The sequence below is a fragment of the Cibotium barometz genome, chromosome 5, assembly GCF_041138505.1.
Source record: "Cibotium barometz isolate CiBa-2024 chromosome 5, ASM4113850v1, whole genome shotgun sequence".
Lineage (NCBI taxonomy): Eukaryota > Viridiplantae > Streptophyta > Polypodiopsida > Cyatheales > Cibotiaceae > Cibotium > Cibotium barometz.
Window position 1 is genome coordinate 46806730 of NC_141050.1, and position 26741 is coordinate 46833470.

A 26741-nucleotide genomic window follows, 5' to 3' on the forward strand; every position below is an offset into this window, starting at 1 on the left:
GATTCCCACTGAGTCAGATCAAAAGGGGTACCCAATCATCTTGGGCCAGCCTTGGCTCAAGAAAGTGGGAACGGTTCAGTTGGAAGAGCAGAAATGTAGTCTTAGAAGGCCAACGCAAGAAGGTAGAGTACAACGTGCAAAGTGGGAACCGCAAGTATCCTCAAGGGGAATCAGGCAGCAGTGCAGAAGAGGAGAACCACTGAGGAGTCCATTGACAACGGAGATAGCTTGGAGGGATACAGTTCAGAGGAAAAAGCTGTAACATGCGGAAGCTTCGGGGAGATCGGTAACTTCAATGTTCAAAAATCAGCACACTTGTCACGACGAAATTAACACACAAAACTGAATGTAGATGTGCAGAAAAATAGAGAGAGAGAGAGAGAGAGAGAGAGAGAGAGAGAGAGAGAGAGAGAGAGAGAGAGAGAGAAATGAAATGAAATGAAATGTTATATTAACGTCTTCAAAAGGCCATAATGACCTATGAGACCAAAAAGTTACATCATGGTGGATCTGATACAATGTCTGGATAAAAAACCAGAAAATGAAAAGAGAGAGAGAGAGAGAGAGAGAGAGAGAGAGAGAGAAGAGGACACAGTATTGGGTCCCAAATACCCTCTGTAGGGCCCCCACCACGAATGGTATATTCACTTTATTAGAATGATGCAAAATCTGAAAATAAAAGACTGACTGAACCTGTTTTGGCTGAGATAGATCTCTGCCCTTGACCTTCAAACCTTCACCCTTGCGTTAGCTTCTCCCTTGGCTGTCCTAGCCCTTGAGTAGCTGCAGCACCTTGTGAATTATGAGATAAATGGACTGATTTTATGCTATCGGTATTTATACCCCTTCAGTGTGCTGGTCGGCTGGTATAAATCCAGGCGGCTGATTTAAAAGCCTCACGACTAGTACTCTTTATTGCTTTTGCTACCTAGCTAGAAACACCATGTGCTATAACTGCGACGAAAGCGTATGAACGTGTAAGCTCCCCGAACCCTGCCTGCGCCCCTGTGCCTGTGTCACCTCTGTGCCCCTTCCTTCCTCCGCCTCCCTCTGTCCTTCTCCGCCTCTATGCCTGCATCGCCCATTCCTTCCTCCACCTCCCTTCTGTCCTTTCGTCCCTCCCTCTGCCCACCATCATTCCTCCGCCTCTTCCCTCTGTGAAGCGAACTTCTCCTCCGCCTCCCATCATTCCTCCTCCGCTGGTCGCCCCTGCCTCTTCCTCCCCTTCATTCCTCCGCCTCTCCCCTCTGCGCAGCGAACTTCTCCTCCGCCTCCCATCATTCCTCCTCCGTTGGTCGCCCCTGCCTCTTCCTCCCCTTCATTCCTCCGCCTCATCCCTCTGCGCAGCTCATCCTTTCGCCTGTGTGTCCAGCTCCCCGTTTTTTTCCCTCTTTTCTCTTTTCTCTTTTTTCGTTTTTCGTTTTTCTTTTTTCTTTTTTCTTTTTTCTTTTTTCTTTTTTCTTTTTTCTTTTTTCTTTTTTCCCTTTTTTTCCTTTTTTTTCTTTTTTTTCTTTTTTTCTTTTTTCTTTTTTCTTTTATTTTCTTTTTTTCTTTTTTCTTTTTTTTCTTTTTTTCTTTTTTTCCCTTCCTTTCTTTCGCCTTCATGCCTGCATGTTCCCCTTGGTTCGGATTGCTCCTCATCCGGGTTCAAGTTGGCCTTCTTTTTCGATTAGCATCATGGCTAATCATTCTCCCTCGGCCGGGCGAACCATTGTTTTTTTCGAAGAGGAGCTCGCGGTCCTCTTCGCCGAAATCGAGAAAGACTCTAAAACGACCCTCATTGCCAGAATCTTTGGATCTCACCCTTCCCGTCTCCAGGCTCGGGATTGGGTCCTGGCACCTCTGCCTTCCGACCTCGCTCCACACTTTCGAGATGTCAGGTTGCTTGGAAGAGGTTTCTTCCAGGTGGATTTTGATTCCGAGGACGCAGCCTCAAAGGTTTTGAAGGGCAGCCTTTGCCATTGGGCCCGAGGAATATTTTTTTTCTTCCCTACTCCAGCTATTTTGACCTTATTAAGAAAGACCAGAACCGTTTCCCGATTACTCTCAGATTCCCAGGTCTTCCTCGCACATATTGGCCTATGCTAGAGGCCATCAAGTCCACCTTTGGGCTGGTTCTTCAAGTGCCCCCCCTCCACGCTTTGCCGACATCTTCTGCCCAGGTGGTTACTGCCTCGGCGGATGCTGTCCCCAGGGTCATGGTTCTTGCCCGTGACTGTGAGCTTTTTGCGGACTATGTTTTGCTTCCGGGCCCTAGTGGTCTTTTGAAGCAACGTATGGAGATTGCAGGTAAACCCGATCAGTGCCGGGTTTGTCACCAACAGGGTCACTTTGCTCGAGATTGCCCTCGGGCTCGGGGTCGCAGGAGGCCTCGCAAGCGTGCTTCTCAGGCACCACCTCCCTTGGATCCTTCCTGTCCTACAGTCCGCCAGGTGTGGCGAGATGTCTCTCATGCCCGCCCCCCTAGTGCGATTGATGGGAAGACCTCCTCGGATCATGCACCTCAGATAGATGATGTTTCTGGGCAGAGGGAGGTATCAGCTCATGCTTCTTTGCAGGGAGATGATATATCAGATCAGGATGATTTTGTTGAGTCCTCTCTCTACTTGGAGGGAGTGATCTGCAGGATGCTCAGTGCAGTAGGGATCATGTATTGCAGGATTTTCAACATGATGCCATTGCCCTTGATGCCCCGCAGGGTGCACAGGTTTCTCGTACATATGCAGGTACTGTGCAGGGCCCCGGACAAGGGCATGTCAAATTGTCAATGGACTTTGCCCCGTGGATTCTCCCGTCCTCCAACATTATGAGAGGCGTCCTCAGGCTGCCCATCGTCTTCTTAGATCAAGGGTCAAACCCTCTTCTGTTCCATGAGAATCGTCTCATGGAATGTTCAGGGCCTTGGAGGGCCTTGGAGGGCTTCCCACCCGTGGTAGGAAGCGCCTTCTGAAGGACCAGCTTCACCCTCCTGTTTTACAGGAGGGTCTATGGATATACTTTTGTTGCAAGAACACAAATTGGATAGATCTCAGTGTGGCAAAACTGGTAAGATGCTTTCTGGCCACACCTTATGGTCCTTGGCTGTTGGGACTAGAGGGGGTGTTTGCCTTTTAGTGGCAGCATACGTTATGCCTCATGTTATTGGGCACGGTGTTATCATCCCTGCTAGAGCACAGTGGATCTTAATCATGCATGAGGGTCAGAAATTGGGAATCTTGAATATTTATGCACCTAACATGAGAGGTGAAAGGGTGGCCTTTTGGCACACCATTACAAATGTCATTCCCTAGGTTGATCATTGGATAGTGGGAGGAGACTTCAATATGGTTGAGTAAGCTTCAGAGAAGAAGGGTGGACGCGAAGGGGCTTTACACCCTTTGGAGCGAGCGTCATGGGAGAGGTTCACGCTCTCTTTCTTTGGCAGGGATTGCTGGACTGAGGATGACTTCTAGAGAAGGCCAAATTCCTTATCTTTCTCTTGGCATAACCGCAGGAGCGGGGTTGAGAGCATCTTTGCACGTCCGGACAGATTTTATGTGGATGATTGGTCCTTGAACAGAGGAGGCACCATTGCTATTATGCCTAGCACCACCAAATCCGATCATTGCCCCATCGTTTTGTGTCTCAAGGAGCCTGGGGCTCGCTCGGCCTCTCCCCGTGTCCGTATCCCTGACTCTCTTTATCTAGATGCTAACATCTCCCTTGAGATCAGAGAGATGTAGAGGTCTTGTGATGGTCCTAATCCTCGTCATAATATTGCGCTGGCTCTTGAGAGGACCAGCCATCATTATCATAGCGCTGCCTTGTCCAAGAAGAAGGAGGCTGTGGACAAGGAAAGAGCTATTAGGCGTAGGATTGCTGCTCTTCAGAGGGAACATGAAAAGCATCCACATGCGTCTTGGATTACAGACCTCTTGACCACACTTAGAGCAGAGCTGCAGTTGGCCATGGACAAGAGGGCTGAGTTCGCGTTTCATGCGAACGAGGCTTTTTGGACTCAGATGGGTGGCAGATGCAACAAAGAGTTTTTTTTCAGCACACAGGCCTTCCCATAGTAGGGATTCTGTGAGGTATTTGCAGGATTCATGGGGTGAGGTTCAGATTGAGCCTGACAAGGTAAGGGGTATTGCTTCAGATTTTTATCGGTCTTTGTTGACTATTAAGGTGCCCTCTCCTCCGAGAGATGTGGCGCGGCAGAAAGTTGGGAGTGCATGCCCAAGCTCATTACAGATGATGTGTGTTCTTCCCTGGATGCCCCTTTCTCGAAGGATGCATTCCTTCACGCACTACATGCTCTTTCCAGTGGTTCATGCCCAGGGGATGATGGTCTTTCTCCCGCCTTCTTTATTCTTTTTTGGGATCATATTGGAGATGCTATCACTGTTGCCCTTCAGGAAATGTGGCTGTCGGGTATGATGCCGCCTTACCTCACGGATTTGAAAAAAATTATGACATAGTGGATTGGGATTTTTTGGAGGGCACTATGGCACTTATGGGGTTTTCCCAAAACTGGATCAAAGGGGTGTCCTGCCTATACAGGGAGGCTCATAGCACTGTCTTAGCTTGTGGGGGGCGCGGCCAACGTTTTCAGATTTCCCGTTCGGTCACGCAGGGCTGTCCCCTCACCCCTTTACTGTACCTCATTGTAGCTGAGGCTATGAGCAGGTTTCTTCGGGCTGCCCTTGCTGTCGTGGGTCTCAGGCTGCCTCTGAGTTAGCAGATGATACGGCATTGTTCCTTGAGGCTTCACATGCTTGTTTATGTGCTTTCCGGACAGCCTTGGAGGCCTTTTGTTTGGCAGCAGGAGCTACTATCAATTGGCATAAATCAGTTGGTTTTTGGATCAGTGATTCTCCTCTTGCAGATTGGGGTACAGATGTTCGTTTTACTTGGATTGAGAGAGGATGCTCTCCCAGATACCTCGGTTGTCAGTGGGCGTTGACATCTTCCTTGCACAACAGTTTGCTCCAGTGCTCTTAAGAATTAAAAGCAAACTTCATCATTGGAGTAGGAGGAAGCTCGACTTGGCCTCTAGAGCTTTGGTGGTTAACCAAGTTTTGCTAGCCACGTCTTGGTTTATTGCTTCGTGTTGGATTTTTCATAAGGGCTCAATTGGCCAGCTTCATCACCTTATTCGGAACTTTCTTTTGTCAGGGCTTGATGGAAATGCACACACCACGGCCAGAGTTGCTTGGGAAACCATTATCAGGCCTAAGCAGGAAGGAGGATTGAATATCATTGACCCGGAGGTGCAATGTAAGGCTTTGCTCTGTAAGCTTGTTGTTAGGGGCTTTCTTCTAGGCATTGAGCCGTGGAAGGACTTTCTCATGCAACAGATCACAAAGTGTGTCCCTATTCGTGGAGGTGACTGGACTCTCACCTCACGCTTTATTTTTTCAGATGCAGTTCACCGCTCCCCTTCGTCCCCCCTAGTTAGGTCCCTCCTACGGAGCTGGGACTGCCTGAGGAGTTTTTTGGTACACATCCCCCACGTTCAGCGGAGGAAGCTAACCGGCAGCCCATTCTGTGGAATGATTTGATCTTCGATGTGCATGGTAGGCCTCTTGGGGCAGCTATGCATATTCGCTGGGCTGGCTGGGAGACCCTATGCCCGACAGTGCTAGCAGGCTTGGAAGAGGTTTCAAAGCCTTACCGAGGTGCAGAGATTGGATATCACACAGCATTTGAAAGGTTCTAGCCCGAGGATTGCACATATTGATGCAGCCATTCCCAACCACTGGATTACTGGATCTTTTTTGGAAGGTCGTCATCATTCTTGGTTTGGGGTTTTCTCTGGGACAGGTGTTTCAGGTTATGGGTATCTCCTTGCCTAGGGGGATGATGTACAGGATGGATGACAGCTAGAGAGATGTGATGTGCAGGACCTTATTGAGAGCCCCCATATTCGTCCAGTCAAGGTTGTTGGCAGGTTAGGGAAGCACGTCTTTGTTGACCCCCCCCCCCCCCCCCCCAAGGATGATCACAGAGAGTGTTAGCCTTTGGTTGTATGGTGGCTGCCCTATCAGACATTTGCCTTGGGACCCCGGTGAGTGGGAGTGGAAGGATGCTTGTAATCCTTTGAAAAGCATGCCTTTTTCTGTTATACGGTGCGGAATGCCAAACATCTTAGCTTGGGACACATTCAGAGTGTCCCTACTCTTAGACCCCATTGGGAGTCTTACGGCATTTCGATTGACATTCAGAGGGCATTTTGGTGGAGATCATAGTTGGAACCGGACGCGTCCGATTGAAGATTCCAGACGTATGATACGTTGGATATCATACGCGTATGGAAAACAGTTTCAGACGTGGCCTTTTTTGGGGAAAAAAACGGCGTGCCTGATAAAGTTGTGTTAAACAATTCTAGCTGGAGTCGTACGTCGTGTCACTGTCATCTGTGGGTGCGCTTCTCGACAAAGGTGCTGCTCTCGACGATTGAAGTTGCAGCCTTGCAGGCTGCAGCCACAGCCTCCACCTCCTACGGTCCTACTATCCAAGTCCTCATTCTTCAGGCAAGTGCGTGTTGGTGGCTGGCCCTCTCATCATCCTTCCCATGGGCAATCACCAAAGCTGAAGGCTTGGAAGTTGAAGGAGACGTGCGTTGAAACGCAGCTCCTTGCACGTTGCAAGTTGCAACCACAACTCCCACGCACGAGGGCTGGTCCCTGGGCCTGAATTTTGCTCTCTTCACTTGCCCAAAGCTCCCAAACTATGTCTCGGGACTCTACAGAGAATTCTCTGTCTGTGTGACTGTGTCTCCCTCAACTTTCAACTTTCAAGTTCTCTACAGGGAAGGGGCCACCATGGGGCTTGTGTATGAGCTTACTGATCGAATGGTGGAGAAGATACAAAGTGTAGAAGGGGTTGAGTCCTCTAAGTTGGCAGACATCAAAGCCTTGTGTGTTAATAGGTGGGATATGATGCACTCTCCATTGCATGCAGCTGCTTTTGTTCTCCATCCTATTTGGAGAGAGAAAAATCCTGATTCTGACAAGGAGGTACATGATGGGCTGATGGATGTTATGGAGCGATTCACAAAGTTTGATGTTGAAAAGCAGGGCATATTATGTGATGAGCTGGATTTTTATAAGTCAATGGCAGGCACATTTGCTCGTGCCATTGCAAAGGATCAAAAGAGGATGCATCAAGGGGTGAAATGGTGGGAGACATTTGGGGCGCACACACCAAAATTGCAGCAATTGGCTCTTCGAGTGCTCTCGCAGGGCACATGTGCTTCTCCTTGTGAGAGGAATTGGAGCACATTCTCTCTTATCCATACCAAAAGAAGAAACAGGTTGCTTCCTAAGAATACGGAGAAATTAGTGTACATCCACACTAATTTGCGTCTCATCTCCAAAATCAAGGAAAGGGGATTTGAAAAGATAGAGATTACCTTGGAAATGATCAACAAGGAGAAGGATGATGACAGGCTGCTTGCTTTGCAGGAGACTACAGAGGGAGACGAGGAGATTACAGCTCCTTTTGTTGCAGGAAGGATGGGTGGTGCTGCAGCTTCAAGTAGCTCCACTCCTTTCGAGTCCCATGGCGAAGAGGCAACCGAGGATGTTAGTGAAGACTCTGCTGAGGATGATGAGGATGAGGAGGATGAGGATGAGGAGGAAGAGGAAGTTGCTGGCATTGATGAGGATGAGGATGACCAGCCTTCAGTATGTGGATGATGAGGATGCATCATGTGTGTGACATGCAGGCTGCAGCCTGAGACTTGAACATGCTAGCCAGTGGCACTGGGCAGTGGGCACTGGGCAAGCTGCAGCTACTTTATGAGTCATCATTTGTGATGCATTTTGGTGTTTGATCATTGATGTTTTGGTGTGGGCCCTAGGACCTAGGCTGTAGCCTGGGCCCTGTAGCTATTTCTTTGAAGTTTCATATTTTTGTTGTAGCTAGTAGGCTGTAGCTACTATTTCAAAATTCATGTTGAACTGTTTGAACTTTGAAGTTGAACTTTGAACTTTGAACATCAGTAACCAGTTGGAACTTGGAAGTTTGAACTTGGAAATTGGAATTTGGAAGTACTAAAGTGTCTCTGAAGTTTAAATGTGTGCAAATTAAATTGTATATTTTCTTGTCTTTTTTCATGGAAATTAGGGTCACGTATGGTTCAGCCCCAGGGGCTGAACCATACTCCAATCATACTTCCGTACACGTATGCGTTTGCCGTATGGTCCCGTATGGAAAAAACTATGGTGGAGATTGTGGCACTCTTATAGGAAGCCACAGGTTTCCTCCTTTATCTAGGTTTCCCTTCATGGTGATCTAGCCACCAATCAGTGGAGGTCTGTTACTGGTGCTTGCCCAGCATGCCCTAGATGTGCAGGAGTTTCAGAGTCAGTTTACCATTGTTTATGGGAATGCAGGGAAGCATAGAGGGTTTGGTCTGCGATTGCACACCTCTTTGGTAGGATTAAGAGGGATGCTATCATTTTTTTTGGTTCTATCATTTGGTTGACACAGTCTGGGCCTGAGCTGAGATTCGAGGGGACTGACAGGAGCTTGGTCATTATGGTTAGGCAAGGAGTTGCTCGGCAGTGTTGTCTTCAGGGTTTGCCACTTTCACACTTTGTCCCTCCGGCACAACGGTTAGACAGTTCTTGGGAGATTATTGCTAGCATCTCAGCCTGGAATATCTGGAAGGCTAGATGCACTGAGGCCATTGAGGGTACTCCTGTTCTTGTTTCTCAGTGTCTTTGCACGATTTGGAGTGATATTATTCACACCATTATGGCTACCTGGGCCAGAATCCAGGGATCTTCGAGGGCTACGGAGAGGAAGCGCACCCAGTTTATGAAAGAGTGAGACATTGGTATCTTTTTCACATCCTCTCATTTGAGACCCTATTGGCAGCACAGGGCTCCTGATTGGTTGAGATCTCCACCTTGCTTGGTGTGAAATCTCCATTTTGTAAAAATTTTCATACTTAATAGAAGTCTCCTTTCTGGGGAAAAAAAAAGCCTCACGACTGCATTAAATAATATTTAATGCTAAAAAAAACCTGCGCATCACACCTATGGCTGGCCACCTATGCACATGGCCTTTCGCTGTTGGGCAGCCTGTGTGGGCTGCCCCACACCTAGCCGACAGCCTCTAAGGGCAAGATGCCCTGTCAGCTGGCTTACAACCCTTCCATCCCATCCCATGGCTGGTGGGCACCACCAAGGACCTCCTGGCCCCTTTGGGGGTGGTTCTACACATCCCTGATGCCCACATATCTGTTCTTGGGGCAGCCCTATGGGCTGGCCCCATTCCTAGATGCAAACCCTACCTGTCTACACAGTGGTTTGGCATCCGGTGTTGTCAAATCCCCATAGGATCTCCTCGAAGAACGCTCCTGGTAGTACAAAACTCGAAACCTGCGAACCAACCAAACAAACGTGAAGGGGGTGCAAGCCTGACTCACCTCCCAACCTTGACAGCCGTGGGCAAGCCCACAAGTCTTGGCTGTCCCCACCGAGCCACGAGCTGAGCGAACTAGATAGACGTACTGACCAATCTCTACCTCATGACGTCCCATACCGCCACGAAGCTACCCTCGCGGGCCTCGAGACTGCTCCCGGCCTCGGCTACATAAAGCAGATGCAGTCTACACTAGTTCCAGGCTCTTGACCATAGAGCTCTCACAAATACACGCGAGACTCTATGAACTAATGACTAAGCATGGCCACCCTTTTATAGGCTCTTAGTCGGTCATCGGGCATCCACACTTAGGCACCCGCCCGTCCATACTTGGGTGCTCGCCCGTTAGTCTATCCCTAACTCAGCTCGCCAATCAACCTGCCTAGCTCCAAGCTTCCCCAAACCTCGAAGCTAGTCTTGTGTGCGTGTAAGCACACGGTAGATACACATTGTGCACATGACATACTCCCCTTCCTCTAAGAGCTCACTCCTGAGCTCACTAAAAAGCCAGGGTAATCTCTCTGAAGAGTAGTTAGAGTAGTCAATGTCTCCCACTCAACACAATCCTTCCACTTGATCTTGCGTATTACGCAATCTTCTTTCACGAAATCCAAGAATCTTTTCAAGGTCATGTGGAACAAATATCAAGTCCTCGACATCTATGATTTCTTGAGAAGTAACTAACTGGTCTGTTCCACCCAGTACTTAAGTCTACTGACATGAAATACAAGATGAACTTTCACATGAGAAGGTAAATCCAATTCATATGCGTCGTGTAATACGAAATGGTCCACAGTATCTAGGGGATAATTTCAAAGATTGACCTATTCGTAAAGTCTCGAAATCTTTGGGAACTCGCAAATACACCATCGTTCCTTCAGAGAACTCTCTGGGTGAACGATGTCTATTAGAATAAAATCTGTCTCTGTCTTGAGCACTTCTAATAGATTCTTTCGCAACTTGTAACATTTCTTGTATAGTGTGAGCTGAGAGTATTCCTGCACAGATTTCCGAAAAAAAACAACAAAACCGAGAAAAGAACAAAGTTGTTTCACTGTCTGCGGTATAGGCTAGGCCAGAACCTTCTGAACTCGGTTATAGTCAATGCTCAATCCATCTCTAGTGATCTTGTGTCCCAAGTAAATGATGTCTGTCATGAAAAACTCACATTTACTTAATTTAGCATATAGTCGATTCTATCTTAAAATAGTTAAGACAATCGCGAGGTGTCTAACGTGATCCTCGAGAGTACGACTATATATTAAAATATCATCCAGAAACACAACCACAAATTTGCCCAAATGTTCACGAAAAAGATCGTTCATCATTTGCTGGAAAGTGGCTGGAACATTGGTTAACCCAAAAGGTAATACGAGAAACTCGTAATGGCCATACCTAGTCCGAAAGGCGGTTCTTTCGACATGCCTTTCATGAATACGTATCTGGTGATAGCCAGTACGTAAATCTATCTTCGTGAAATATTTCGCTCCGGCTAACCGGTCAATCAAGACATCTGATCTAGGGATAGAATAACAGTTCTTAATTGTCAGCTTGTTCAATCTCTTGTAATCTATACACATTCTCCAAGTGTTGTCCTTCTTTCTCCCAAGCAACACAAGTGCACCCCAAGGTGATTTACTTGGACGGATCTGGCCCATCCTCAAATAATCTTCGAGTTGTTTGGCCAACTCATCTTCCTCAGCTTGGCTCATCCTGTAAGGTGGAATACTAACAAGGTGAGCACCAGGGACCAGGTCAATACGATAATCTACTGGCCTTTCAGGTGGTACGCCTAATGGCAGTTCCTTAGGAAATACATCTTGAAACAAATCAAGTATCTTCTTTAATTCTTTGCTTTCAAACACACTTAATTCATTAGCATCCATTGAAGGTATGAGAAATGAAGAAAGTGGAATCAAGACACAATGGAAAGCAATATACAAAGAAGAATCCATTATATTACCAAAATCAACTGTATGTACAAGAGGTCCCTGAGAGGGATGTATACAATCACCTAAGATACTATACTGGGTGTTCCTATGTTCAAAAGAAAAAATATGACTAGACCAATCTATCTCGACATGAAGAGTCTTAAACCACTCAATCCCTAATAATAAGTCTACATGCTCTTGATGCATAATATAGCACTCCAGAGTATCTTTGTAGTCCTGAATCCGGATTGGTAGCATCTCCACCTTTCGATCCCATACTTGCCGACCCGCAAGTAGGTATACCTCATAGGTATAATCGCTGGGTGTTGTGTCAAGACTCAATTTCTGCACAAGTTTGTAATTAACAAAGTTGTGTGAGCTGCCAGTGTCTAGAAGAATGTGGATTCTATGGCCATTCACTTCTCCATAAACTCGAAGAAGATCATGCACGCCAAAAACTTTAGAGTTGAACAGACAATCAGAACATGAAGTAGAGCGAGAAAGTACAGTAACTGACGTACCTATCAAAGACAACTGGTTAGCTGCCTTTGGCTTGGGTCCTACGTTGGTCTTTGCACCCTTTTGCTTCAGGCACTCGTTACACATATGTTCTTTTTCTTCACAGATCAACAACCCTCCTTCTTGAGCTTCAAAGTCTTAAGAAGACGTTTTTTCTTTGCTGGGATCGAAGTAGAATTCTTCGAAGGTTGGTCCGAAGACTTTCCTTCAGTCGTGCTAGCCATTAGTGCGGAGAACTTCCTTTTATGCTTGTTCCCCTGCTCGGTCGCGGGTTTAGACTTGGAAGAGACCATTGTATCATCATAGATACGAGCGGAATGAATGGCCTCGTCCAAAGTTTTGCATTTGTTGTTTTTAACCTGTAAACGGTATGAGTCGGGTAAACCGGCTACGAAGAAACCCAAAAGAGTGGTGGAATCCATCTTCGTAGCTTTCATCTACAAGTCCCTAAATTTTTGGAGATAGACTGGAGATAGACCTCATAAGTGAGGTTCTGCGAGGTCATGGTCAAAGTAGCAAACCGGGCAACAATATCATAGTCATCCTCTTCCTTGAGGAATTCTTTCTTGGAGACTTCTTCAAATTGTGCCCAAGTTGTTGGTTTAGGATTGAGTTCTTTCCACCAAAGCAAAGCTTTGTCTAAGAGGAAACCTGCTGCTAATTGGATCTTTTTGCCATCGTCATATGGATGAAACTGAAAATGGACCTGCCACTTATGTAGCCAAGTGTCCACTATCTCCTTGGTACGCTGCTTTTGCTCGCCCCCAAACTATTCCGGAGTAATATTGGGCCCTAAAGCAAATGCCAAAGTATCCATACCCGAAAGAGTAGATAGAGTAGTGGTCAACAAAAAGATGGAGTTCTATAAAGCCTGCATCTGCGCGACGATTTGTACTTGACGTTCCGAGGAAGAAGCTTTGAGAGCAACTTTAAACTCTTGAAAATCTGATTTTGAAACAAAATCGTCGAAAAGATCGCCATCAGTGGCTTCCGTAGCCAGCAAGTCTTCATGTTCGAGAAGAGGTTCCATCTCAGATTCTGGGTCGACATCTTGAAGAGGGCAAGGTGAGAGAAAAGATTTATCTTCCACAAGGAAGAGAGCTGGAGAGCTTGAGAGCTTGAGAGATGTGTGGCAAGAAGCCCACTTAAGGGGAATTTATAGGCTTCCCCAAAAGCTTACTTAGCTTTTGCTTTTGTGTTTTTTTTTGGTTATATATATATATATATATATATATATATATATATATATATATATATATATATATATATATATATATATATATATATATATATTCTATTTTCTTAAAAAAAACACTTATAGAGCAACACTTGGGTTTTTTAAATCCTTTCACTAAGGTTCAGCAAAAAACGAAAGCAACGTGGGTTTTTTTTTTTAACGAAAGCTAAATTTATCCCAAAAAAAAAACCCTCCAGCCGACAACTTTGCTTTTCGCGAATTCCTACAACTCCTTAGCGCCGCCTTCATGCCACCTGTCATCAGCCCAAGTGCGCCGCCTGCAGCGATTCTACGCATGACTGGTACCCGCCTGCGTGCACAAACACGCCCGACTGCCCGCGTGCGCCTGCAATCACCTGCCTAGCGCTGCCGCTTGTGCACATATCTGGCCGCTTGCGCCTGCCCGCACAAACCAGCCCACGTGCGCTTGTCTACTCGCCTGCTTGCGTACACATGCCTGCCTTCTTCGCTTACATGGACTGTGTTGCTACTCAAGCGCCACTTCTCTCTCTCTCTCTCTTACATACAGTCGACATGCTTTTACCACTTCTCCCTCTGTCTCAACTGTTCATACAGTTGAAAAACACATAGTCCCTCTTCTTGCAAAGAAAACAACCCTTCCAAGACCAAAATCCCCATCATGGGTTCTTACGATGCAAAGAAACATATTGAATCTGAAAAAACAGCAGTATACTCACAAAAACAACAAGCTTCTCGAACTCATACCTTTTCTTTGACCTCTTTTCCTCTACCTACCAACTTGCTCGTTCACGAGGCATGCTCTAATACCACTGTCAAATCCCCATAGGATCTCCTTGAAGAACCCTCATGGTACAAGACTCGAGACCTACGAACAAACCAAACAAACGTGAAGGGAGTGCAGGCCTGACTCACCTCCCAACCTTGACAACCGTGGGCAAGCCCACAAGTCTTGGCTGTCCCCACCGAGCCACAAGCTGAGCTAACTAGATGGACGTACCGACCAATATTTATCTCGTGACGTCCCATACCGCCACGAAGCTACCCTCGTGGGCCTCGAGACTGCTGTCGGCCTCGGCTGCATAAAGCACATGCACGTCTACACTAGATCCAAGCTCCTAACCATAAAGCTCTCACAAAGACACGCGAGACTAACCTTGGCCACCCTTTTATAGGCTCTTGGCCAGTCATCGAGCGTCCACACTTGGGCGCCCGCCTGTCCATAACCTGGGTGCCCGCCCGTTAGTCTACCCCTAACTCAGCTCACCAATCGACCTGCCTAGCTCCAAGCTTTCCCAAACCTCGAAGCTAGTCTTGCTAGTCTTGTGTGCGTGTAGCACACGGTAGATACACACTGTGCACATGACAGGTGTCATACCAGATACACAGACCCACTGACATCATTCCTCCAGAGGGAGACTCACAGCGCGGACTAGCACTGTTTCATGTGCAGGACAATGCACTCCTGACCTTGGACGCATGTGCAGGACAATGCACACCTGACCTCGGACGACTGGAGTGGAACCCTGGCTGACTTGTCCCGGACTGGGCTCACATGGGACCAGTTTTCCACCCCAAGTCCTGCACCTTCTGTATAGATATGTCTACGTGGCATCCAAGTGCGGGATGCATGTGACAGAAGCTGAGGCTTCAAGGTGCCTACAACCACAGGTCAACAAACAGGAGCAAAGGAAGCACAATGGTAAGATACTTGATCCCACTTTATCTCCTGAAGAAAGAGAGCGGTTCTATACATGCCTTTAGTGATTTCTGAAACTCTTTGCTTCGCGTTACACAGAACTAAGGCCGATTGTTTGTTATGAAAGATAAGATTGATCTAATGCCAAGAAGGAAACCCATGATCCAAAAGCTACGCAAATTGGGGAAGGTAAGAGAAGAAGCACGCTAGAAGGAGATCTCCAACCTTCTAGAAGCCGGATTCATCTATCATATGGAGCACTCTCATTGAGTCTTTCCGGTTGTGATCGAAAAAACAAATTGAGTTGCACATAGTGTTGATTTCCGACCCCTTAACAAGTGTACCAAAAGGGATCATTTCCCTCTCAACAAGATCCTCAAACAAGCTTCTGGTCACGAAATGTGCTCAGTTTGAGACAGCTATGCAGGCTACTTCCAGATCCACATCCATTAAGAAGATCAAGCAAAAACCTTAATGGGGGGTATTTGTACCAAGTCATGCCTTTCGGACAAAACACCCCACCACTTTTTGTGTGTGGTATTTGAGCCTTATCTTGGCAAGTTCACTAGGATGTTTCTAGATTATTTTTGTACTTGCTCCTCACTTCAACAACATTGTGACAAACTAGAGTTGGAGGAGGTTGTGCTACTGGGACATGTAGTATCAAATGATGGTTTGGAGATGGACCTCGCAAAGGTAGAGGGTAGAGGCCCCACTTCAGTCAGAATCATAAGAAAATTTTAGCGAGACTAAATATCATATTATTATACTTTGGCATACTAACCCTTTCTCTCAAGGAGAAGAACAGGAAAAGGCTTTCCAAGCATTGGAAGGATATTATTAGCAGCAAGCCAGTTCTCATGCCTCCTATTTGGGAGGATGTTTTCTTTGTTACAATTAGTGTAGCACCCAATGCTCCTGGAGCGATCTTGATCTAAAAAGGCGAAGGAGGCTTTATCGAGCCCATCTACTCTGACAACTCACAGAGGCGGGGCAACTTGCTCAAGTTTAGATCGTATCTTTTACCTAAACTTTTATTTTCATCACAAAGCATGCTATTTCCAGCAATTGGTGCAAGTACCCAATCTAGTTGAGAAGGTGGCCAAGTGGTTTGGGGAGCTCCAAGAATTCTCGTCTTTCAAGTTCGAGGATTCTACGAGAGCCTCCCTAACCGAGCTTCTCCCAAAGCCATGATGAAGAACCCATGGAAGATCCATCTCTCCCTCGTCTCTTCCTTTTCTACCCTCTTCTACAAGCCATGACTAGAAGCAAGTGGAGATGGCTGTACTTAAGGGCCTACTCTACATTTTGATGGAGCTTTCCTACCCTCCAAGAAATTGGGGGCTGTGAAGGGGGAGGGGGGAAGACAAAAAGAAAGAAAGAAAGGTATATTAAGCGTCTACTAAAGACCCAATGGGCCTATGAGACCAAAGTGATACAATAATGTCCATGGCATATCTCATCATGGAATGGAAAATAAAATAGAACAAATCAAAACTATCTCGTTGGAGTGATAAAAAACTGTCCATGGAAATCACATTATGGAATACAAGGAACATGAACACAGGAGGAGCATCAGCCCCCAATAGATGGTATACCACTCTCCAAAATATCAAGCATGGGGCTAATGAGTATGGCCAAGAGGTCTCCCTCAGCTACGTCACGTGGAAAGGTAGCTCGATGGCGATGGAGCATGTCCCAATAGTGAGGTCCCACTAAGTTCAAAAATTCTGTAAGGCATCCAAACGTCCCTGAAGCCCAAGGAGGACGATGTCATTTGCATAAAGGAGTAGGGGGATCAATATGTCTGCCAATGTGGGACTAGCCCCGCCGAATCTGTCAATGAGGCTCGAGATTTCACCAAAGTAGAGGCCAAAAAGAGTGGGTGATAGAGGGCAGCCCTGTTTAACCCCAATAGTGCTAGAAATCTCCTCGATGTACCTCCTGGGACTCTCACTTGTCCAGTGACGAACTCATAGAGGGCGATGATGCTCCAAAGACTCCTATCTCTTGTAGACACTCTAGGAGGCGCAGGCTCAGGGTACATTATCGACACCTTTGCGGAAATCCACAAAGCAACAATAAATCCTCTAATGCCATGCTATGCCCTCCTCGATGATGGCACGGAGGATGAAGATGTGGTCAAGGGTAGAGAGAAAGAAAGAAAGAAAGTTATATTAAATGTCTTAAAAGACCAATGGGTCTATGAGATCCTCGGGTACACCTACAAAAGGTGGACACACACATGAAACAAACCTCCCTTCAGAGTCAAGGAGGTGCAAAGATCACACCATACGTGCGTAGTTGTCACGGTACGAAAATACAATACCGTATGGGAATTTTTGGTACAATATGAAATTTTGGGATACCGTACGATAAAATATGGTTTTTTTTTAACACTTACAAACTATGGAGCTTCAAGCTTGAATGTGAGGGAAGAGGGAGGGAGGGACGGAGGGAGGGGGGAGGGAGGAGTCCACAATGCTTTAGGAACTAGAACATGGAGATGTGTCTCTCCCAATTGGATCTCCCAATTGTCTCCAAAAAAGAGCCTGCATGGGTAATGCGATACCAAAGGTCTCCCAGTGTAGTGTTTATGACTAAGGGACTGTCCTTGCACAAATACGAGCAGTGCATCTAGGGTGATAGGTTTACGGACTCCTCTGTAGATCAAAATGGCCCTGTCCAAATCTTCTCCCTCATACATAACTTGAGGATCTGACTGTCTAGCTTACGTAAACCAGGGATCTCCAAGTGATGTAGCAAGATTCTCTCCTCATCCTACCAATCAAGTGTACACTACCAATCTACCTTGCCATATTTTTTGGGCCTCTCAACAACCCCATATGGAATGCTGAGTGGACATGAAAGTTGCAAAGTATTGCGGGCATTTGAGATCTTCGTTGAGCAGGATTTCTATTTTTGTTGAGCATTTGGGATCTATTTCTCAAGGTGGGGGGGGGGGAACAAAACAAAACAAACAAACATACTCGTACTGTACGAAACCATACGATATTGTACGGAACCATACCGTACGAACTTTACGGTACGAATAGGTTCATACCGGTACGAGAAACAACCCATGCATATGTGACATGATACAGCAGATCACAGTTAAGCCTACAAAGGAGTTTGACCACACATGTGATTCTTCAACCTCCCAAACTAGCCCCCTCAAACTTAAAACAAGGGCATGAGACTAGAGAAGAGGACAGTCTTCTTGTTGGCAATGAGGGCAGCAAGTTGTTGTATTAAAGAACCAATAGTGCTCCTTCAATTTTAATGTATAGTATTTTTGTTTCCAGAACACTTTTGAATTATTAATCTTACTTGCCAAATAGATTGTTGAGTGGCTATGAAACTAGGTTAGAGTTTGCACATGGTAGACTAGGTGCACAACATTGGATCAAACAATGCCCAAGAACCACAACACCATGCAGAATTGGCAACGGGCACCGACAAGGCAGGGAGGTCAGGCAGATGGGGAGTCCTTGATGTTGGGACTCAATCCTGTGTTATGTGTGCATGTAATTAATTAATGCACTGTCTGATTGTCCCATTTCATTTGCTTAATTTGGTCACTTACATTACTTATGCTAGACTCTATGACAAATATGATAGGGCTTAAAAGGACTACTCTAATCAATTGGAATGTAACTGAGGTTGATTCTCTATTTTATTCTTATAAATACCTTGATGATCAAAAGCTAGGGAAAAAGGAAAAGGAAACCTTTTTTGCTTCAGTCTTGTCTCCTCCATAGAGAGCCTTGTAGACCCGGCTGCAATAGATGGTTTCACTATCTAAGGCTGTCCAAAGCATGGCAATAACAGTCTTGACTATCTGCCAAAAAAACTTTAAAAATAGTTAACATGCAGCAACTCAACCTGCACAAGGAAAAAATGTGGAGCATAACACTGATGTCACTGTTACCTTCTTCCTGTAAAATGCAACACCATGAATGTTGAACGGAATCTTGCGTGATCTTAATGCTGATTGGAAAACCTTCCCTGTCACCTACACAGAAGTAAGAATTCATTGTCAGACACATCAAAATCGCACTGGTCTGTTCACCCCCATATTTGAAAGAGGACATTAAGTAAAGGTGCATCCCCCAAACCAGAAGACCATGGTGGAATTGAAAAGCTTACTTGACGACGATACAGTATGGCACAATCACCATACATTGGTTTATTAGTAGAACCCATATGTGCCTTCATTATGATAGTATCGATTGCAAAGCAGCACTGTGCATCATCATTCCTACACTCTTTTATGGTTATCTGGTATTCATTAAGTAAACATGACAAAGGATGTGCACCAATCCCGGCAGAGATAAGAGTAATGTAAGATGCTGGTCTATAGTGCACATGCTGATCCAATCCCTTTCAAGCTTAGAGGCAGCACATACTCTGCATACGTAGGAGGAGACGGTACTTGTGAGGACCCCATGTTTGTACCCACCTCCCTAAAATCCCTCCAAAAGAGCCAGGCCCAGGAGTGAGGAGTCTAGCAGCCCACAAGGGCTTTCTACCCCTTATCCACATGATCCGTCCCCCCATCTGGGACAAATCACAGCCTTCAAGCAACACTAAGAAACCCCACCCTCTCACACAAGATTTTCACCTCCAAAAAAACCCCACCTCACAAGTCATCTAAAACAGAAGCTTGGCATGGCATGTCAATGATGTGGATACCCTGTCACCAAAAGCATTTTCAGTCAGTGCTTGCTTATTCTCACAGCGTTTCAAGTTGTTTCCAATGAGAGAGGCTGCAGCTTCTACTATGCATCGAGTTGAACGGTAATTATGCTGCAACCTGACCTGCAGAGGAAAACAGTATTCAACATTCACACAAGCACTTTACAACAGCAATAGGTTAAACCTAGAAAACAGAAAATAACCTCCTTCAGTTCAGAAAAATCTTTCCGAAAAGTCTCGAAGTTATTGGAGTCTGCACCATTGAAGCTAAATATGGACTGCATTCAAAGGGTTCTTAGTAGACAGCTTCCTAAAGAATGCAATCTAGCAAAAATGAGATGTGTAAGCCCCTAAATTGTTCTCATAAATTAAGATTTGCAAAGAAGATTCACCTGATCATCATCACCTACAACTGTAACTCGCTTGTGAGAGGCAAGCAAACACAAGAGCTCATATTGCATTGTGCTAGTATCTTGAAACTCATCAACAAGTACACACGTCCATGTTGTCAAACACTGGTTCAAAACTGAAATGAAAAATGTTGATAGGTTCAGATGGTATCACTACAATCAAAACCTTAGTAAATGTTTCGCCCCTTCAAGGCTTCAACACCTGCAAGCTGTTTCAAAGCGCCGAAATTATGGGAGTGTTTTTTTTTGTGGCTTTTGCCTGTTTCATTGTGTGCCTGTTTTCTGTCTAATTTGCAGTCCCAAATTAAGCCGTTGTTGCAGCAGCCTGTTAGCCCTTTGTGAGTACTTTCACCTGTTTCTTCATGGACCTGATTTGCAACCCCAAATCGAGCCATTGCAGCCCCAATCGTTTGTGGTGGTGGTGGTTTTACTTCTTTTTTTTCGGGTTTTTTTTTTTGGGAGGGCGGCGCGTGGGGCCGCGCGGGGGGGGGGGGGGGGGGGGGGGGGCGCTGGACCTTTGCCTCCTTAGGCTGCCCAACCTCTGTCTTCTTGGACTCAATCTATAGTCGTTTTATTCCATGCGCCCAACATTTTGTAGATACACACTTTTTTTTTTGTGAAAACCATGCAATGTACATTCATAGCTGCCCCAACATGGAGCAACTACTACGGGAAAACTAGAAACAGTGATAAAACACGTCCGACTGGGCCGTGGAAAGGTCTCCAAGAAAGTGGGCATCTTGGAGAGACTGGAGCAAGGAGAAATCGAAAAAGGCGAAGACATCCACCAAAGTGTGCCCAAACAACTGAGTGTTGCGGGCAAGGTATAAATTCCATAAGGCCCAATAACGGCACCAAGAAAAAAAAAGAGAGCATAATCGGGGGTAGAGGGATATCTACCAAACAACCAAAAGTGCCTGCCAAAGGAAAGGCTGGGAAACCGGACATGGAGTAGAACTGTCAAACGAGCCAGGAAATCTCAAGCCCAGAGAAGATGCAAGACCGTCTCGCACGGATGCGAACAAGTAGGGCAAACCGAGGAGGCAATACGTCAAGCAGCCAGAAGGACACCCACTGGGAGGGGCCCCACCAGACATCGCCACCACAGAAAGACCCGCAGCCCCACCGGGCCACCAGACATCGCCACCACAGAAAGACCCGCTGCTTGAGAGGAAGCTTACTTTTCCATATACGATGCAGACATGTTTTCCACCACCCAAGCGGCCTATCCAAATGCCAGAAACAATTGCCATGCTCCTGAATCCATGGTTGCGGAAGAAGATAGTAGGCTTTTTTGGCAAACAGATCGGAAAAAGAGAAAGTGGAATAACCTGGTAGCCCCCGATCAAACGTCCAATCAAGCAGTGGAAAGGCTGTAGCAACTCAGCGATAGCACGCCATATAGGCCAGTGATGCATCCCCAGATGAAACCGTGTCCGGGCCTGTGGAGTGTGCAGCCACTGTCATCCACTACATCATCCACCAGAGAATTGCCCAAGCGATGCAAAAGATAAGCCTTACAAGGCTGAAAAAGTGCCAAAGGGGAATCAAAGACCCGACTCCAATGTAGACTCTGTTGACGAAGCGAGTTGCCCGGATCCAGAGGGCGGCCAAACCAAGATGAATGTGCCAAAAGCTGCTGCCAATCGGAAAGCAAACAGATAGAAAAAGGACAGCCAAGAATGCGGCCTTGAAAATGCCCGAAAATAACATCTGAGATAGCTGGTGTCCAATGCCCAAATGTTGCTATCCTAAGAGAGGCAAACACGCGAGAAAGCATGAGTGTCCAAGGCTGACGCTATTCCAAGAAAGTAGGCAAGAGCATGGCCTTGCGAGCAAGCACATGAACATGTATGTTGAGGATGTTCAAGCCCCCATGCATCTTTGGCGTGCAAACATAACTGCATTTGAGAAGACGCACCGCCTTATGGTGGTCAGTTTTGGTACGCCAAAGACATTCTGTCGCCCTAGACATAACTAGGGAATGTCCGAAGAGGACCAAGTACACACACACACACACACACACACACACAATTTTTTTGTGAAAACCACTATTTTATCTTATATTGGAGAACCCTCAAAATGAGAGGCTCTCATCAAAGTACATCTAAAAGCAATGGAAAAACACTTCATAGTTCTGCTAATCAATCTGCTCAAGACTATCATGCAATGACTGACGTAATGAACGACGCAGGTAAATATACTTTTCGATCCGAGGTTGTGCAAACACCTCATAATTACGATCCAGTCATACTGTCCATATAGTATCTCATCCAACCAAAGAAAAGAGTATATTCCTACAATCTGGATGGAAATCTTCCAAACATCCAAAACATTTTCCCAAATGTGACCCCAGGGAATCTTATTGCCATGCAAAGATAGATGATTCAAAAACTCCCTTGTGTTAGTGCAAAACCATAGCAAATGAACAATACTCTCCATTTGATGATGGCACCGCAAACAAATTGGAGCCGCAATTTTCCGCTTTGCCAAATACTCTCCCCTATCGGGAGCGTTCCTTTGAGGCGTCTCCAAAAAAAAACCTTTTGTTTTAAAGGCAAATTGCTTTGCCATATCTTTCCCAGATTACCTTTCCACCAGCCCAAGGACTTATTCATATGCCACAATTGATCCACATGTCCCTCTATCCATGGCTGTGAAAGCAATAATTGATATGCCCTTGCCACTGTCAATCCATAAAGAGGAAACTGTGTAATATAACCTAGTTGGCTGTTTTTTAGAAGCCAATCATCTGTCTTTGCCCAACTGATATATAGGACATATCCCCATGTCTTGCTAGTTGATCAACAATAAGTCTCCATACAAGGCGGTAATGGGTCCAAATTTCATCGATCACAATACACGTCACCCTTGGGGAGACTTGACTCCACATGGGAGATTATCCCCGGCGTCATAGCCTAGGAGATAAGCCAGATGCACAAAGGCGTTTGAGGGCATTCAGCTTTATGGCACCCAATGCATCTGTACTATTTGGGGGGATATCATCCATACTCTTATGGCCACTTGGGCTCGTATACGAGGGCCCTCCAGATCAATGCAAGCAAAGCGCACCATCTTCATGAGAAGTGGGATCATGGAATCTCCTTCTCATCAACTCCCACTGCTCTTTCTTGGCATCGCCGCACCCCTCCTTGGCTGCAGTTATCTTACACTCTATGATGACAATCTCCAGCTTTCAGCCGTGATTTTGTATGTGTTCTCTCTTACTTAATAGAAATCTCTTTTTTGACCCAATATATATATGTATGTATGTAGAGAGAGAGAGAGAGAGAGAGAGTTTCTTAAACCTTGCGGTTTTTTTGCAAGAGAAACAAAACTCCAAATGCCTCAAAACAGCAAAAACCTTGAAATGACTAAAACAGGTTCCATACAGTACTTGATGATAGCATTGTCTCCAAAAGAGAACACAAATCACTAGGACAACCTTACCTTCAGAGTTGTCACGCAGCAATGTCACTGCACAGTTGATAAAATCATGGTAATCAAGAGCATCACAAGCTGCTAGTGTTGCATTATAATGCCTTAAGACAGCTGCCTGTCAATAGGACACATTACAGCCCATAGATAAAAGGCACATCATCATCACAATGTTCAATTAAAACCATCTCAAATCAAACCGTCCTGTGAAAGACATACCCCAAAAAAGTTTCCCAGTTTTTCATAACACTCCGGGAGTTTTCCAGATGCTTTGGCCTGGAAAATAACACACACCCACCACTGTTATAAACTTGCTGACATAACAAGCATTGCAATGTTATTAGCAGTTTTTTGTATGGTAACCCTCACTTGAGTCACAAACTTGTCCCACTTTTTGGCTCTCTCTTTCAACACCCTTGGGTTCATAAGCCCATCAGACCGCTGGTCCTCTGCTGTAGTCCTGACATTTGGAAAAGTTCCAACTGGCAATAATGCATCCTTTGAGGACTGAAATTCAGACAAGGCCAACCTTGTTGCTTCAACCACAGCCCTCCTTTGTTGTCCATGCCCATAGACCAAAAACTCAGGAGAACGTCCCAGCCTGCAAAAGGCGATACAAATTTGTACAATATACTAGTAAGGAGGCACTCCTTCCACTCTACTTCTTCTCGTACAAAGGAAGTTACTGCACATGTGGTCCTGGTTGAAAAGTCAACTTAGTAAGTACAAACAATCTTTGGATGACAGGAGCTCTCACTTTTCTGCATGTGATCGACACAGCTGCAAGCAGAATGAGTGGAAAGTACAAACATTGAGCTCTTTAGAGATCAATTTACCAACATGAGCCCCCACTCTATCTTTCATCTCCGTCGCAGCTGCAGTCGTAAATGTCATGGCCAAAATATTTGTGGCATGCACACCCTGCACATGTTGAATGTTAAGAGAGAACTGTTGTTGATGCTAAAAAGCTAAGATAGTCAACAAATGGCCATGCATGGATTTGAAGATGGACCTCAGTTAGCAGCCTCAATAGGCGGGCAACCATCGTGGAAGTCTGCAAGCAATCAACTGAATACTTCAAACACCATACATGAAGATACTGCATAAACTTGGAATTGAGTCTCTTACAAAATTGAGACCATTAAATCATTTTGTGTAGGAAATATGTTAAAGAAAAGACTCCAGAATCCCAAGGGAGCTTCTGCCTCGATAGATTATGATTCTACTGCAGCACAATTTCTTTCAAAATAAGAATAACATGAGAGAAATTGACAGTTTACCTTGCCACTCCCAGGCCCAGCAAGAATTAGGAGTGGTTTTTGAGTATCACTGAACACAGCTTCTTTTTGGGAATCATTTAAGGTCTGCAAGTATGCTGGCATCACTTCTAAGGCAGAGCCAGAGAGTTCACTTGAAGCAGTTTCCTGTAATGATGAAGATAGAGAAGAAGTATGCACTGCAACTGTATCTACCATGGGGCTTGACCTTTGCAGTAAAATGTTTGATTCAGAACCTTGGGCAGATGTCGGGCTCAAAAGGTCATTTGCCAAGCTCTTTACTGGTAAGAGATCTGCTTTGTCCTGCATGCTTCGTTGCTCTGGGCTGCTCGCACCGAAGGGTATTGGAGATGCTTCATCTGTGGTCATTTGATTGGCTGCTCCAGAACTATTACAAGATTCAACCATAGAAGAAACTCTTGACTGAGAGTCTAATCCTGTAAAAGAAGAGGATTTTGACTTGCAGATTTGTTCTCCTGTTGATGCAAGAGAAATAGCTTCATTACAGCAATCTTCCATGGATGCATTTGAAAGGGGTGGAGCACATTGAGCAATCGATCCCGAATCCTTATCCAAAGGTTTGTTCTTGGATAGCTGTGCTATAGGAACTCTTGCCTCACAAAGAGCATCTAGCTGCTTGAGAATGTTCTCATCAAGATCTGGATCTGGTAATAGAGTCTCTTCTATGTGCAATGGAAGTAGCCTCCGCATTGTAGAATCCTTGTGTGAATGTAAGGCTTTGTAATTAGAGCTTTGTGTGTCTGCTGATGGAGTCCTCCAAATTGAGATATCCTCAAAATGATTTGGGGATTTGTTAGAATTTTTTGTCGCTAATGGAAACCTCTGCATTGTGCAGTCTTTGTATGGATATGAGGGTTTGTTGGAGATTTTTGCATCCCCTGGAAACCTCTGCATTGCACAGTTCTTGTATGGATCTGAGGGTTTGTTAGAGCTTTCTGTATCTGAACAAAATCTCTGCATTGTGCAATCCTTGTATGCATGTAAGGATTTGTTAGAGCTTACTTTATCACAAGACTTGGCCAGTTTGCAGTCTGCTAGAGATGGAGTGGCCATCTCTTTAAGCTCAGGGTCACCATGGCCCCTGCATTCAGCAAGATTCCCTTTCACGCACATAAAGATAGCTTTTCTATGAACAAAGAATTATGCAGCACACACACAAAGAATTATGCAGTATACACACATACACCTACAAACACACAGATAGTTGCCCCATGAATAAAGGATCCATGCATGCAGTGAGTGGTACAGAATACAGTAGCATAATGGCACAGCGAGAATGTGAAGGTGTTCTCATACAGTTCTGCATTTCTATGTGTAGAAGTTAGTGCAGCTTACCTTTCATAAGGAAGAAGAGATTTCCATGTCAGCGGGGAATGACAGAAAGTGGACTTGGATGTGTCTGTATGAGGCCTCTTGCGAGAAAGGATGGCCTTGGCTGCCCTAAAGTTCTGATCGATGCGCCGTTTCTGCTCCACGCTGAGCTCCTTTCCAAGGTTTGCTGCAGAAGAAGAATGACACCTAAGCGATGGTGGAAAATTCTCCTTCCAAGTTCCCATGGTAAGAGCCAAACTAGGGTTTTCTGCATACACATGAAAACCCTAACTCCACAAAATCCATCGACTGTGCTAGAGTTTTCTGCACACCTGTATGAGAAACCCTAACGGATCAATTATCCATACTCAGCACAAATTCTAGGGTTCTAAGCATCGTCTATGTTTTCTTCATGCCAACGGATATATTCCCTACCACCGCGCACATGCTGGTTGTCGTGAGATGCTTCCTGTATACGATTTAATTCGAATTAAATCTGCCGCGAGAAATGTGTGCGCCTATAAAATGCTAGCGCACCAAAACATTTTTTGCATTTATTAATTTCTTCAAATCTATACATCTATATTTCTATATTTACTAGTATGTGACCCGCTCGTTTTTTTTGCTCGTGTGTATTTGTGAGAGCACTTGCGTGTTTATATGGGTGTGAGTTCACATGTGAGGGTAAAAAACATGTGTGCACACACTTACACTCAAGTGTGTTTGTGCATGCATGATTTCAAGTGTGTGTACATTTACATACACACACACACACACACTATATATATATATATCTAAAGTTCATAA

The 26741-nt window shown here is 45.4% G+C and overlaps 1 protein-coding gene across 5 annotated transcripts in view; it reads right to left on the reverse strand.

Annotated features, from left to right (window-relative positions):
- The window catches only part of LOC147638563 (ATP-dependent DNA helicase SRS2-like protein At4g25120), a 157653-nt gene extending 131150 nt beyond the window's left edge, over nt 1-26503 (reverse strand). For 4 of the 5 annotated variants that reach the window (XR_015265915.1, XR_015265916.1, XR_015265917.1 and 1 more), the window contains exons 1-14: nt 26370-26503; nt 25959-26266; nt 24606-25704; nt 24338-24379; nt 24083-24246; nt 23695-23926; nt 23545-23601; nt 23338-23443; nt 19870-20003; nt 19681-19755; nt 19475-19600; nt 18929-19060; nt 18711-18794; nt 18510-18620 (exon numbers count right to left, since the gene is read on the reverse strand). Coding sequence is in view for 2 of the 5 variants with exons in the window: in XM_086798477.1 (XP_086654603.1) it covers nt 18510-18620; nt 18711-18794; nt 18929-19060; nt 19475-19600; nt 19681-19755; nt 19870-20003; nt 23338-23443; nt 23545-23601; nt 23695-23926; nt 24083-24246; nt 24338-24379; nt 24606-25704; nt 25959-26179 (2583 nt within the window). In the remaining 3 variants the exon portion in view is untranslated. Of the gene's footprint in view, nt 1-18509; nt 18621-18710; nt 18795-18928; nt 19061-19474; nt 19601-19680; nt 19756-19869; nt 20004-23337; nt 23444-23544; nt 23602-23694; nt 23927-24082; nt 24247-24337; nt 24380-24605; nt 25705-25958 lie in introns of all 5 variants that reach the window. The other variant, XM_086798478.1, reaches the window with a different exon arrangement.
- Nucleotides 26504-26741: the final 238 nt, after the last annotated feature.